The sequence below is a fragment of the Thalia democratica genome, chromosome 5, assembly GCF_965202585.1.
Source record: "Thalia democratica chromosome 5, ktThaDemo2.hap1.1, whole genome shotgun sequence".
Classification (NCBI taxonomy): Eukaryota; Metazoa; Chordata; class Thaliacea; order Salpida; family Salpidae; genus Thalia; species Thalia democratica.
The window spans coordinates 44,177,439-44,192,156 of record NC_139169.1 but is presented as its reverse complement, the minus strand read 5'-3'; the positions used below and the strand labels follow the sequence as shown (position 1 = coordinate 44,192,156).

General features: G+C 24.8%; 1 protein-coding gene across 2 annotated transcripts; it reads left to right on the top strand.

The window, feature by feature from the left end:
• Positions 1-2,116: 2,116 nt before the first annotated feature.
• Positions 2,117-9,501, top strand: LOC145835566 (uncharacterized). 2 transcript variants are annotated; one of them, XM_082943222.1, is made up of 5 exons: positions 2,117-2,220; positions 2,411-3,651; positions 4,290-4,374; positions 6,051-6,170; positions 7,893-9,501. In XM_082943222.1, the coding sequence occupies exons 2-5, from the start codon at positions 2,460-2,462 to the stop codon at positions 8,089-8,091; spliced, it is 1,596 nt and encodes a 531-aa protein (XP_082799348.1). In that variant the 5' UTR covers positions 2,117-2,220; positions 2,411-2,459; the 3' UTR covers positions 8,092-9,501. The 2 variants fall into 2 exon arrangements, with proteins under 2 accessions (XP_082799348.1, XP_082799347.1); XM_082943221.1 differs by lacking the exon at positions 2,117-2,220 and having other exon boundaries at positions 2,341-3,651.
• Positions 9,502-14,718: the final 5,217 nt, after the last annotated feature.

Below are 14,718 nucleotides of genomic sequence, written 5' to 3'. Positions count from 1 at the left end.
TTATAGCAAATTGTAGATATTTAGACTTTGTAAAAAATAAATATTGAATATAAAAATAAAATATATAAAAAATCCTCAAAATATTGTAGAATAATGTTTGGAAAACCTTGAAATTCGTTTATAAAATGTAAAATTTTATACATGATTATGAACTTATAAAGAACAGTTAGAAGGGTATTTTAACAAAGTTCATACTTTTATAGTATAAACTTAAAAGTTAATGTATGAGTTCAGTTAAAAAAAATGTGAATATATTTAGTTTAACAAATAAATAATTAGCTAATAGTAGATAAAATATATTTTAATCATTCACATTGTAAAATGAAGTAAGTCATTGTGGGTGAATAACATACATTTTATCTACTGTTAGTTGTTAATGTGTACAGGGTTGCCACTTTACCTGGAAACCTGGAAAAACCTGAAATTTGACAATTTAGGCTAAAATAACCTGGAAAAACCTGGAATTTTGATCAAAAAACCTGTAAAAACCTGGAATTTTTTATAATTTTATTATTTTCAGTAGTAAAATTTTGATTTGACACAAAAATCTAACATATAATTGAGATTTTTTGTCATCATCATAAATTTTTTTTATTAAAAAACACATTTAAAGTAACTTTACAGAATCTTTTAAATATTATTATACTATTTAACACAGTTTCTTAAATAGAAATTAACTTAAAACTAAAAATAGACCCAAAAATGTGTAATTTTAAAATCTGGAAGAAATTTGGAAAACCTGGAAAAAATTTGTAAAAAACAAGTGGCAATGTGTGTAGTAATGATGGCTTATATTTTAGTAAAAACACATACTCAACTTCCATATCTTCTATTAACACTTGCAGTACTTATTTTTTTACAGAACTACTTAGAACTTTATTAACTTCGTCAACACAAAGAAAAATATGTCAATTAAATAGATAAATAAATGTACAGTGCAAATTATAGTGATTTTTGTATATTCCAACCATCTTTTTTTGTTAGAATCTGTATCACACTATTAGCTGATAATTTTGAATATTTAACCCAGAATATGTTTACCTTGCAAGGGGTAGACTTTGAAACTGATGTTTTTTTTACCATTTATTTGTACTATTTATGACCTTAATTAGTTCACTTTTTAATTTTAATTTGATCAATAAATGAGTTTTTAATCTGTGGAATTGTAAAATTTTGTATTAATGTTCCATTAAAAAGGGACAAAAAACTTGTACCTTCAAAAACCAGAAAAAAATGACTAAAAAACAAGTGGCACCATAAATGTGTCTGAATTTATTTTATTGTTTTTATTTTGTACTGTTATAATAGGTAGACAAACTCTAAATAGAGCTTAAATAAAATTTCAACATTAAATTATTTATTAAAAATGAAACACTTAAATCTAAGTTGAAAAAATAAATAAGAATTTTTTAAAACTTATTTTAAATGCTAAGTTTAAACAATAAGTTATCTGTTGAAAGTGCTATTGAAAAATTATCGTATTTAAAATAATTTTGTTTTTAAATAGATTAACAACAGTTTCTGAACTTCAAATGATGTTATCAAAATTCATTTAAAAAAAATAAAACATTATCTTCTAATTAAGTCTTGTCATTGACAAGGCATTAAACTGTATCCAAATGGTGTACTACTCAATAACCAAAAGCGTTTGTTTACACCAGATCCCAGGACAAACTATTATAAGTGCTTTTTTTCTATCCTTTTTAAAGAAAATTATTATCTTCAATTTTTCTACCAATTTATAATTTTTTGTCAATTTGATTTTAGCTAATATTTAAATAAAAAAATATAGTTTACAGTTTTTATAGATATAAAAAATTTGAAATATATTTCTTTTTTGATTTAAAGCTTTCAGACAGGTTCTCTTATATGTTTTTAAATAATTTTGAAACCTAGCCAACAAGCAAAAATCTGGAGCTGTAATTTAGCTAAAAAAAATTTTTTTTTAATAATTAAACTAGTTATTTTTGTTGAAAATATACGTTTGAGTTTTTTATAAGGTAATAATTAATATTTTATTGTTGCAAACTTTATTACATTTTTGGTTTAAAATAATATTTGTCTAATGACTAATACAATTGTTATTATAAAATTTATCCTGCGGAAAATTGTGTATGCAATGGTCAAGTTGCTAATTTTCTAGAAAAACTGGCTTATTTATTACTTATATAAGCCCGCCAATCCCAAATTAAAGAGAACACAAAAGTCAAAACACTAGAGGTTATAATTTTTGCCACTTTGTTGCTTAAATAATTGATTATTTTTTCTTATTTCCAATATTTTATATTTAGAAGAAAATGTATCTAAATATTTTACTGTAATACTTTTTTAGATTATATACTTATAGAACAAAAATTTATACAAATTCTAATCAAATAAAACAATTGGTTTCATTATTTTTTTTTGCAAGGCAACAAATTCAAACTATACTGAAGTGATATTAAAATAATGAAACTGTCATGAATCTGAGGAAATTGTTCAAGAGCAACAGTAGGAAAGCTCCTAATAGTGACGGAACTGTTGAAGCTTCAGATATTTACTACACTCCCCATAATTCACATTTGATAAAAAATTCATTTCCTAACACTTCATTTGTTTCCAATGATGATTTGATAAAACTTGAAGCTAATCAGAATCACAATAATGTTTATAATGAAAAAACTACTGTAATTAACCCCCAAGATTATTCAAAAAACTCCCCTCAAATGAAGCAAAGAAACAGCAAACATTTGCTCAACCAAGTTTGTGGTGATCTTAAAAAAGTCAACATGTCTGACGAATACACTGATCCGTTTGACAAGCTAGCAATAATTGACAACTCAGAACCTGGGTATATGGAACCATACAAGCAACAAGGTCTTAACTTTTTACCTAAGCGCCAAATTCAGCGTCCTAATTATGAAGACCCTTGGGATCATAAGAAAAAAATGGTTCAACCAAACTATGACAATCCTTGGGATAACCAGATAGTTCAGTATAATAAGGACTCTCTTGAATCCCCGTCTTCTTCCAGATCTAGTCTTAATAAAAACCGAATGGTCAAGTTAAATGCAAATAATGGCAGTAACAGCTCAAAAGTATCACCTAACAGATCTCCTAGACTAGACAGGCGTTTGATTAAACCATCAAATCAAGAGTTTAAAGTTCCAGCAACTAGTAAGCAGTTTGACGACAGACTAATCAAGGCTGAACCTTCTCTTCAACAGCTTAGGTACCAATCAAATAGAGAAAACTTCCAGCATCCAAATGAAGCCAACCAAAACCACCAAATGGCTAGCACATTGGGTCCGCAAAATGTTCATCGTTTCAGTATGACAAAAAGTCATTCCCTCAACTTTGCTTCAGTCCACAATGAAGCAGTGAATTTTCCTAAAACTGGAAAAAGCGCCTCTGATAATCACTTAGTCCACAGTCACATCCAGGCTTCTTCAGAGCAAATAAACTATGAGGACCCTTGGGACAAAAACCAAGAACAAAATCATCTTCATTTGAGATCTAGGTCTTATGACTTGAGACCTTTTCCTGCCCAGCAAGTAATCCATGAAAAGTCTTCTAGCTTTGATGCAGAGCAGAAAACTTGTTATGAACAGCCATGGGACAAAAATAATTTTCAGCAGTTGAGACTTTCTGAAGTTATACCAGAAGACCATCGTGAGTTTTTTTTTGTTTATGTAATGTTTGATAATATGTTTTTTGTCTAATGCTTATAATGATTCTTTGTTAAGTTTGTAACTATGTTTTGCTAGTTTTGTTAAGAAGTATACTAAATAGTTTTAAAAAGTTAATAATTATTGAAAGGAGTCTTAAATGAATTATGAAAGTACTATCAGTTTACACTGCCAGTTACTTTTTCAAATATCGTAAGCATTGACTTTATAAAAAAAAGTTCTTAGTTTATTAATTTTTTATAGTGTATTTTATTTATTGAATAAGATATTTCTATATGTACATAATAGGTATATTTATATTTTAGATGTTATATATAAAAAGTTTTATAATTTATATATAAATTTGATGTAAAACTAAGTTTTATCATAAATAATGATATATTGTTAAGTTGTTATTTTTCTCAGTAGATTTAATATTAAATATATATTTTGTAATGGAATATAATTTCGACTTGTTTTATATTTACTAAATTTAAAAAATGTTTTAAGTTATTTAATGAAAAATTTTAATGAATAATTATACGGATTTATTTAAACAAGCGTAATTTGTTTTTATATTAAAAATATCAGATAGAGTATATAAGTGATTTAAAAAATCTTAAATATAAAATAATTTTATAGTGAAATCAATGCGAAGATTCCAACACCGTCAGTTAGAACTTCACCCATCAGAAGCAATTAACAACTACAACATTAACAACTATATGTAAGTTTAGTATCTATTTTTTATATGTAAAAATATTGTTATGCTTAGTTAAAGTTGATACTTGTTTAAGAGTTTTTTGCTTGTACTTTGCTTAAGTTATTTTATGCTTCAACAAAATTTAATTGTTTCTACAAAAAATCTCTAAATGGGATATATCAAACTTTTTCAATATAAATGAACATCAGTTATACATAGTATGTTTGTAATGTTATAGATTGGCTAAATGTTTTTTTTTGGTGCAAAAATTTAATGTGAAAATACTTATCAAACTAATTTTAAGTATAAAAACAATAACAAACTAGTAAAATAAAAATAAAAAGTTTATCTATTTACCATTTTAATTTCTCAATCTGCAATTTAAAAGGTTCCGTAAACCTAAGTATGCAAATTGCATGAAGAACTTTTTAAACATATTTTTAGTAAAAGTTATGTATGTTACTAAAACTTATGAAAGAGTTTGTAACAATTAAGTATCATAATTTTAAAAACTTATTTGTCAGTTGTATGTGATCAAAACAATTTTTAATTTTTTTAAAACAACTAGAATTAAATATACATTGTACATTTACTTAAACACAGACTTGTTTTGCTTTTTTTATGGCTTAAATATTTAGAAAAAGTTAAAATTTATTTACTGTGTTATGGTTAGTGTTAAGCAATACTTATTTGGTGTGAAGCTAAACTAAAATATCAATAAAAATTTTTGAAACTAAAAAAGAAAGTTATTTCTGTATTTTTTTTTAAATATTTAATTTAAATATATTTGAAATACTAAGTAAACATCATAATTATAATCAATGTCATTTCCAAAAGATTACTCAAGTTAATCAGTTTATAAAAATATTATTTATTAGAATTTCTCACAAGCTGTTAAAAAAAATTCTGCTAAATTCTATGAATAGCCGAGTTCTATGAATCAAGCTTTGAAAGAAGTTTTCAAGTTACCAAAAATTTTCTTCAATAAATCTATTTAAAACTTATTTTTAGCATTAAAATAATTTTTTAATTACAAATTATGTATAATAAAAAGTCAGTATAATAAACCAATTTATTTTGTTCCTAGCTTAAAAATCCTGTACAAACCAATGGTATTTTTTTTCTAAAATTAAACGATGTATAATTACTTTCCATGCATGCTGGTTTATGACATCATAACAGATGTTGTGTAACATAATAATTGGCTTGTACACAAACCACCAGGCAATTTATTAAGCTATTTGTCAATATAAGTAGATGTAAAAATTTTGCAGTTTAATCCGGTATAAATGAGCATATTGTGATGATTAAGTTGATTTTATATGTTTACTGTGCTGTTTAAAAACTTAAAACATTATTGATTTATGTAAGCAGGTGACCAACAAAACTAAATATGATGCTACCTTTTAATTTAATATTCATTGCCTAGCAATTTATCATCATTGAATATTGTTTGAAATCGATTTGAATTTACTTTCTGCAAGAGGTTTTATATTGATTATCTATGATAAGATAATTAAACTCAGTTTAATGAAAATAACTTGAATAATATATATAAAATTACTAAAGTGTGCGTAAGTAATATGTATAAAGTTAAAAATACTGATTGATAAGGAGATCTCAAATAATACTTTTTACACATTGCTTTAACACTTACTACTATACTTTTACTAAATGCTACAAATTTTAAAACACAACAGTTGGTTTCACGCCAGCATAACACGTGACGAGGCCGAATACAAACTGGATAACAAAACTGATGGCAGTTTTCTTGTGAGAAAGAGTGAAAGCAAGTTGAACAGTTACAGCTTATCTGTCAGGTGAGAGATAATAACAAAGTAGACATGAAATAAATTTTCGATAATTTTATAAAACGTAAATTTTAACTTTTTAGAAAGTTTACGTTGTAAATATGTAAGTAAATAAGTTGAATTTATATTAAAGAAATATGTGTAGTTTTCCCTTATAAAATAATTTTTCATAATTGGTAAACAACACTTTCGACAAGTTTATAAAATTTATCGATTTTTTCTAATTAGTAAACTTGTTGAGGGCACTAGACATCAAAAGGAGTAGCAGGATTATAATACAATAAAGTTCTAAATGTTTTGATAAGTTGAGTTAGTTTCATAAATAAAACTACTTTTAAACTTACTACTTTTAAAAGCAAAATAATTTTTGCTTTAAAACAAAGTCTATAAAAATTGAACTTTTGTTTTAATTAGATATGTAAAAACGTTTTAAATTCACGTGAATAGTAAATAAAAAATTCTGCTATTTGTATTGAGAATGGTAAAGTTATTTAAACAAACATTTAATAAAAGTTATATTTACAACCTTAACAATAAAGTATATTTAAAGACTATTTAATGACTTTAAAAGAATTACTTTCTCTGCTTTTTAAAACTCAATAACTTGTAGATAATAAAATCTTCTTGGTTTTGCATTAAAATTATTTCCTATTACATTTTAAGTTATTGAACGTTATGTTTTTTAAATATAAAAGATTTTCAAAAATGTATTTATGTTATAAAGTTAACGATTTTGCTGACCTAGAAATTGAGATATCTTTGAATTTATTATTGAGTTAATTAGTTTTTATTAATAATTAAATATTATATAAAGATAAATTTAAATTGATTAATATATAGAATTTTTGAATCGCAAATAACCTAAATCAATAAAAATTAGTTTATCAATAATGCGAACTTTATAAGCTAATAAGAGGCAAGCAAGATTAAATTCAGCTTTAAGTGACAAGCTGTGACTCAAATATAAATAATTTATATCTTTAGAATAGTGATAAATTATAAACAATATAATTTCGATTTTAAGTGTACCATCTGTAAGGCTACAAACTGTTTGATAGTTTTCTAAACTTTAATTTTTAGTATAGTTAATTTGTAGTATATATTTAATATATCTTTGTAATAATTATTAAAATGTTGTTATAAATTTGTTTTGCTTAAACAACAAAATATTTGATTTTATTTAAAAAAAAATTGATATACAGTTTTGTTAAAGATTTTTATAAGTGTTTTATTTTTCATAAAATTGTGTTAAATCATAAAATTAAAAAAAAAACGAACATAAGGAAAACTGTTATTTTTTAGAAAGTAAACTTAATTAAGTAGTCAAGTTTTTCTATTATACAGGGTTGGTGCGCGTCAGGCTAAATCAGTTTTTTTGAAAAAAATTGAAAAACGTCAGGCTAAATCAGTTTTTTTTTTTAAAGTTTGAGAATCTCAGTTTTCCTCAGTTCAAATGCTTCAAAACTTTTGATTAAAAACAATTTAGAAATCTTTTTAAAATCAAATTGAGATGTGAACTTATTTCTAAATAATGATTTAGTTATTAAAGACAAAATCAGTCAGTACTTATAAATAAACGCTTAAAACTTTTTGTTGAATCTCTAAAAAAAATTCACGTTTACACTTAAATAAAACTATAAAATGTCGCTTTAGAAAAATTGTTTTATTATACATATTATTATTTTTCTAATAAATTTTCATTGTTAGCTTTATTAAACAATTGTTGTGTAGGGTGAGCACGGGGGTCATCCACATGGTGATACAGCAGAGGGGGCAGAGTTCGTGGGTGTTGGGTGAGTTCAGCGCCCCGTTTCAGTCGGTGGGGCACATGGTGGACCATTACAAGAACCACCAGCTGAAAATATCTGATGAAACTTTCACTTATCTGCGCAATCCCATTTCTTCGTACAAGTACCACGATATGCTGTGAAGAATGGATCGCCTGTTTTGAAAGATTGTTTTTGTTATCAAACTAACTCTTTTTAGTTTTGAAATTTATCTTTAAAACAAGCAAAAGTTACAGTTTAAGCAGTTTGTCTTAATTAAATAAGAAAATTACTTTTTTACTTTAAAGACTAATACTTATTGCCCAAAATAGTTTTTGGAATTTTGTAATGTTTTTCAGATTACATACAAAGTAATTGGAACTGTTAATTTAATATTTTAGATTTTAATGTATTAACTCTAAACGTTCTAGTTGCTTGTGGTGGCTTCAGATGTAAATGATTATTTCAATTTTGAACAATGGGAATTTTTATTGACAGCCAATTATGTTTGATTGATTTTAGTTTTAGAAAAATTCAAACCTACATTCATAAAACTTTGTTTCGAAATATTTTCTAAATTTTTTTAATTTAGTTATGAGCTACGATAATTCATTTTAAGTTGTTTTACTTGATTTTATACATTTATTGCATATTTAAATGGTTTTAGTGGTATAATTTTTAGAATACAAAAGTAAATATAACAACAAATTTTTTCTGTATGAAATATTATTTCAAGTATTAATGAAATATTTTTGAAGTATTAAATTTTTTGTTTAAACTTTATCTATTTATTTTTGAGCTTAAGAAACAACCGTAAAGTTTTAAATGTGTAGATTAAGTAGATTTTTTTTTCTTAGCTGTCAAGGTTTACGTATAGTTTTATATTGTGCTTTGTAATATTACAAACTTCTAAAAGTCGATAAATGTTTTTATATGTTATGCTCAGTAATACTTTTGTTTGTGTTTTTATCTTAAAAACTATTTTTTTAGCTTAAGCAAGCTGACTCATTCATTAGATTTTAAACTGTTTTCTTAAATTTTAATTGGAACTAAAATTATTTTTTTTTTTTATAAATCTAATTCTATCTGTGAAGTTGTTAGTTTGTCACGTATTTTGTTGTTGTTTATTTAAATTTCTTCATGCCTTACACTTTGCATTGTTCATCTTATGTGTAAATAATACTTTTTTTTATTTTGAAATCATTCAAACGTACTTCAGATACTTCCATTGAAATCAGACCAAACTTAAAAGCCATTTCGTACCAACTAAGGTTATTATCAAGGTTTTTAAATTAAGTTTCAAAAAGTTATTTCATATGCCTTAAGTTTCTAATCAAATTAAGCTTACTTATTTCGTGCTAAACTATTGGTTTTTTGGCCAAACTGTAAGCATACGGTTTTTAAGAATTAATATGAATTTAAGTTTCTTTTTATTTAAATGCTATTCAGTCATGTTTTCATATACTTTAAAGCTAAAATTTTTTTTGTATTTTAAGAAATATTTCACGATTTCGAAAAAACTTCTTTGTTGTCATTGACGCTCAGCTTAAATACTTTTTATTTAAAACCAATAGATCAACAATATTTCAATATGATTAATGTATAAGGTTTATGAATATTTTTTGTAAAGAGGTATTTAGTGTGCTTTTTGCTTTTTATTTATATCATGATACCGTATTAAAATTTTATCGTGAAGTATGTTGAGCTTGTAGTTATGTTTGTTACTTAAAACGTAAGTTTTCCTAATAAAACAGTTGGTTGCACTTTTCAGTTTTGCCAAGGTAATCTTAAGTTTTTAGTACTGATTAAGCATGATTGTAAGTTCATATGAGAACTTTATTTTAAATTGTTTTTGTAGGTACAATAATAATTTTTAAATAACAATGTCACCTTGCAAAGTACTTGTTTTTTTTTTAATTGACATCTTTTTCTGTACTAACCTAATAACACTATTCAACAGAGTTCTGAAAAAAAGGACTCTAAAAAAGATAATGCGTAAAAATAAATGTAGGTGTTTGTTTAAATATATGAGTAAACAAGTTAAGAATTAATAGTAATATTTTAATAAATATAGTTTACATTATTAATTTATAAGATTCAACTGTACCACAACAAAAGATTGCATGATAGTTTTACAGTAGGCCCGAAACTGGAACTAGGAAAAATATTGTTTTTTGAAATTTTCTTAAAAAACTTCAGAAAACCAAGATTGTTGCGCATTTAAAGTTTCAAACAAAACAAAAAAAATTGACTAGTTGGCGTGAAGCACTTTGGAGGGTTTTTACTTAGATCAGATTATTATGTCTTTAAAATAAATTGTATTAAAAAAAATAATGACATCAAATTAATTAAAATAGATAGTTTTGTGTAAAAATTAAAAAAAAAATACTATTTAAAGAAAAACCATAAGTTGTGTACACAGCTGCTCGAAATATATTGCCTTTCGTTTAACAGGTGTTTTTTATTTAACTGCTATGCGCTTGAGGTTGCATATTTGGTAGATCTTCTTCGCGCAACGGATGTTACTTTTGGCATAATGAAGAGTACTTCATTTTATTTCTGGTTTAGCACTTTACCTGTTAAAATACTGCCTAGCAAATCTGATAGCCTAGTACTGTTCTTTTACTAATGCGATTAAAAGTATGCTAGTAAATATATATTATTTTGATAAAAAAAAAAAAATATTTTGTTAGGCTTTGGTGATAAGTTTAAAATATTTTATTAAGAATAAGTAAACAAAACGAGGTAAAAAAATGTCTTGAATATAAAAGTGGCAAACAGATTTAATTTTACATATAGCAAGTAGAATCGTAAGTCTTCTTTTGCCTTCTATATATACAATTTTTTATAAAAATTAGTGATTAAGCTTGTTTAATACTGTAAAATGTTATGCTTGTAAACCTTATAGGGTTAAAAGATATAGTTTTATACTATAGTTATTACTACGTCCGAGAGTTTTCTTTAAACTAACGATTTCTTTCGTTTTTTCTTAAACTGTTTTTATCAACATATTCCGTTGATCTTTCTTCATAAAAAAAAACTCGTGCTTTACATATTCTCTATCAGTTGTCAAAAGAATTTCTGTTTGTTAACTTATACAAATAGGCAAGCTGTAATACGCTTCCTTTCGATCAAAGTTACTGAAAAAACTTGTTCACCCTCGTCAAGGTGTCAGGGAGAGAATAGGACAACAGTCGAGTGTGAGCAACAACTTGTATATAACAACTTCACAATCTTGTCAACTTAAACATTGATTAGATTCGAGGAACGGTCAATTAAGCGTTTATAACGACTTAAGACTGATTTATAGGAGCAAATATGGTTACCAACAACAGAGATTTATTTATATTAATACTTAAAACAAAATACACTAGATATTAGAGTAAAAAAAACTTTAAAAAAATCAGTTTTATCACAACAATGAAAACAAATATTTACAAAATAATTGTACTTATTCTTTTTTGATAAATTCTTCTGAAATCACTCTTTAGACTCGAGGAGCGGTCACTCAAGCGTATGAATTAACTATAGAACAATTAGAAACTTATAACATAAAATCAAATATCCTAATTTAAACAAAAAAAAAATATTAATAACAAAATAAAAGAGTTGAGACTCGTTTAATTACTTCATAATCTCGTTAACTCCTTCTAAAATCACTATTCAGATTCCAGGAGCGGTCATTTAAGTGTATAAAACGACTTAAGTCCGATTTAGTGGAGCAACTTTAGTTACTCAACACCCGAGATTCAGTTATCTTAACATTTATAACCAATTACAATAACTGTTAACGTAAAAAAAAACTTATAACAAAAAATATATTTCACAAACTAACTGTCAAAATATAGGTTTAATCGTTTGCTAACAAAAGATGCTAGTGAAATAACTTCACTGGAATATAAATAAAAACAAATTGTACAGTAATCTTCCTTTATTGTACCAACATATGTTTCTGTGTGTTAACGAATCAACACACTTCAACTGGGTTCTGTAAAAAAATAATTACTGTAATAAAAGAATAGAAGCATAGAATAAAGTGGGTGTATACATGTTTTTATTAAAATAAAATAATTTCTACAGATAATAGTTAATAATAGGTAAAATACCTAATATTAAATTTGACTCTTATAAAACTTTATAATATTTGTAATTATAAGTCTAAAACTAGTAAAGTAAACTAAAATACACAACAAAACAACAAATCATAATATAATCAAAGCACTCACGTTAAATGGAAAGAATAACTGATTCAAATTTACTGTTGTTAATGAATGAACGAAATACATTCATTACATCTAATAATTACGTCACAATACAAATGAGGTTATTTCAACTGTTTAATTTGTACATATTGCAAAGTTTATTAATTTAGTTTTTATGTTTGTAATCTATTTTGAACTAAATAAAACATCAACCATTAGTTAGTGAATCAATAAAATTTAATAAAACTTAATAACGGCGAAGACAATATAAGTCACAGAAACTCGATGTAACATGTATATTATATATTAAATGCTTGTAAAGATTAAATAAAAATTATATACTATTAGGAAGCAGATTTAGTTCAAATGTAAAAATCAAAAATGAAAAAAAATAAAATTTAAGAGATCAAAACACAAAAAAAAACCAAACTTGTTATTGAGCTTACAAAGTACTGACAGATAATTAAGTTGCAGCGACATACATAAAATTAAATTACATATATATTGTGTTTAATAATTATAAAAAATATAAAAATAGTTGATCGATAAAGTAGTAGTCGGGTGTTTAAATTAAATATCCCATACAGATATTTTACATATTTAATAAGTAAACTGTGTTATATATGAAAGTTAAAATGTAAAATAACAAGGTGGTCATATGCTAAGTATAAACCTGCAGTAAAAAAACCTACTAGCTCTCTAGATTACAAACATAAAAACTAAATTAATAAACTTTGCAATATGTACAAATTAAACAGTTGAAATAACCTCATTTATATCGTGACGTAATTATTAGATGTAATGAATGTCTTTCGTTCATTCATTAACAACAGTAAATTTGAATTAGTTATCTTTCCCATTAATGTGAAAGCTTTGTTTATATTATGATTTGTTGTTTTGTTGTGTATTTTAGTTTACTTTACTTGTTTTAGACTTAATAATTACAAATATTATATAGTTTTATAAGAGTCAAATTGAATATTAAGTATTTTACCTATTATTAACTATTATCTGTAGAAATTATTTTATTTTAATGAAAAACATGTATACACCCACTTTATTCTATGCTTCTATTCTTTTATTAAAGTAATTCTTTTTTTACAGAACCCAGTTGAAGTGTATTGATACGTTAACACACAGAAAAATATGTTGGTACAATAAAGGAAGATTACTGTACAATTTGTTTTTATTTCACAAACTATAAACTTTGCGAATTATAAAAATAAAACATATAACAAAAGAAATTTCTCTTTTGATTTCTTTCCAATCTTGTTCAACCCTACTGAAATCTTTGTTCAGATTAAACGAGCGGTTACTTAAGTGTATAAAACTACTTACGATTGGTTCATAAGAGAAACTTTAGCTACTCAATACACAAGGTTTAGTTATCTTAGTATTTAAAACAATTGCAAAACTATTAACGCAAAAAAAACTTATAACAAAAAATATATTTCACAAACTATAAACAAAAAAAAAACAAAATAAGTACTTATTTTTTATTTATTTCATAATCCCGTTATCTTCTTTTAAAATCACTGTTCAGATTAAAGAAGCGGTCACTTAAGTGTATAAAACGACTTATCACCGATTTATTGTAGTAACTATGGTTCCTCAACACCCGAGATTCAGTTATGTTAAACATTATAACCAATTACAATAACCATAAAAGCAAAAAAAAAAAACTTATAACAAAAACAAAAACTTTACGAACTATAACAAAAAACATATAAGAAAGTAAATGATTTTTTTTTATAATTTCTTAATTTTGTTAATTCCTTGTAAAACCTTTATTAAGATTAAAGAAGGGGTCACTTTAGTATATAAAACGACCTACGACCGGTTTATTGGAGAAACTTTAATTACTAAATGCACGAGTTTTAGTTATTTTAATTTTTATAACAAATTTCCATAACTATTAACGCCAAAACAAACTTATTAACAAAAAAGTATTTCATAAACCATAAATAACTATAAACTAAAAAAAAAACTTATAACAAAAACATAAACCTTATGAATTATAAATATAAAACATATAACAAATTAAATAATTAGTTTTTGATAATTTCTTAATTATGAAAACTTCTTCTAAAATCACTGTTTATATTTGAGGAGTGTTCATTTGAGGGTGATAAACGACTTAAGGTAAATTTATCAGAATTTAATTTATGGTTACTCAACACCCGAGATTCAGTTATCTTAACTTTTTCCCAATTACAATATTTATAAACTCAAAAAACAAAAAACTTATAACAAAAAAATTAACTTTACGAACTATAAACATTAAACATATAATAAAGTAAATGGACTTTTCTTTGATAGTTTTCAAATTTTGTTAAATCTAACTCAAATCTTTGTTCAGATTAAATGAGCGATCACTTAAGCGTATAAAACTTAAGTCCGATTTAGTGGTGCAACTATGTTTCTTCAAAGATGAGATTCAGGTATCTTAACATTTATAACCAATTACAACAACCATAAACGCAAAAGTAAAATTTATAACAAAAACATAAACTTCACGAACTATAAACAACAAATATATAACGAAATAAATGCTTTTTTTTTTGATTACTTCATAATCTCGTTAACTCC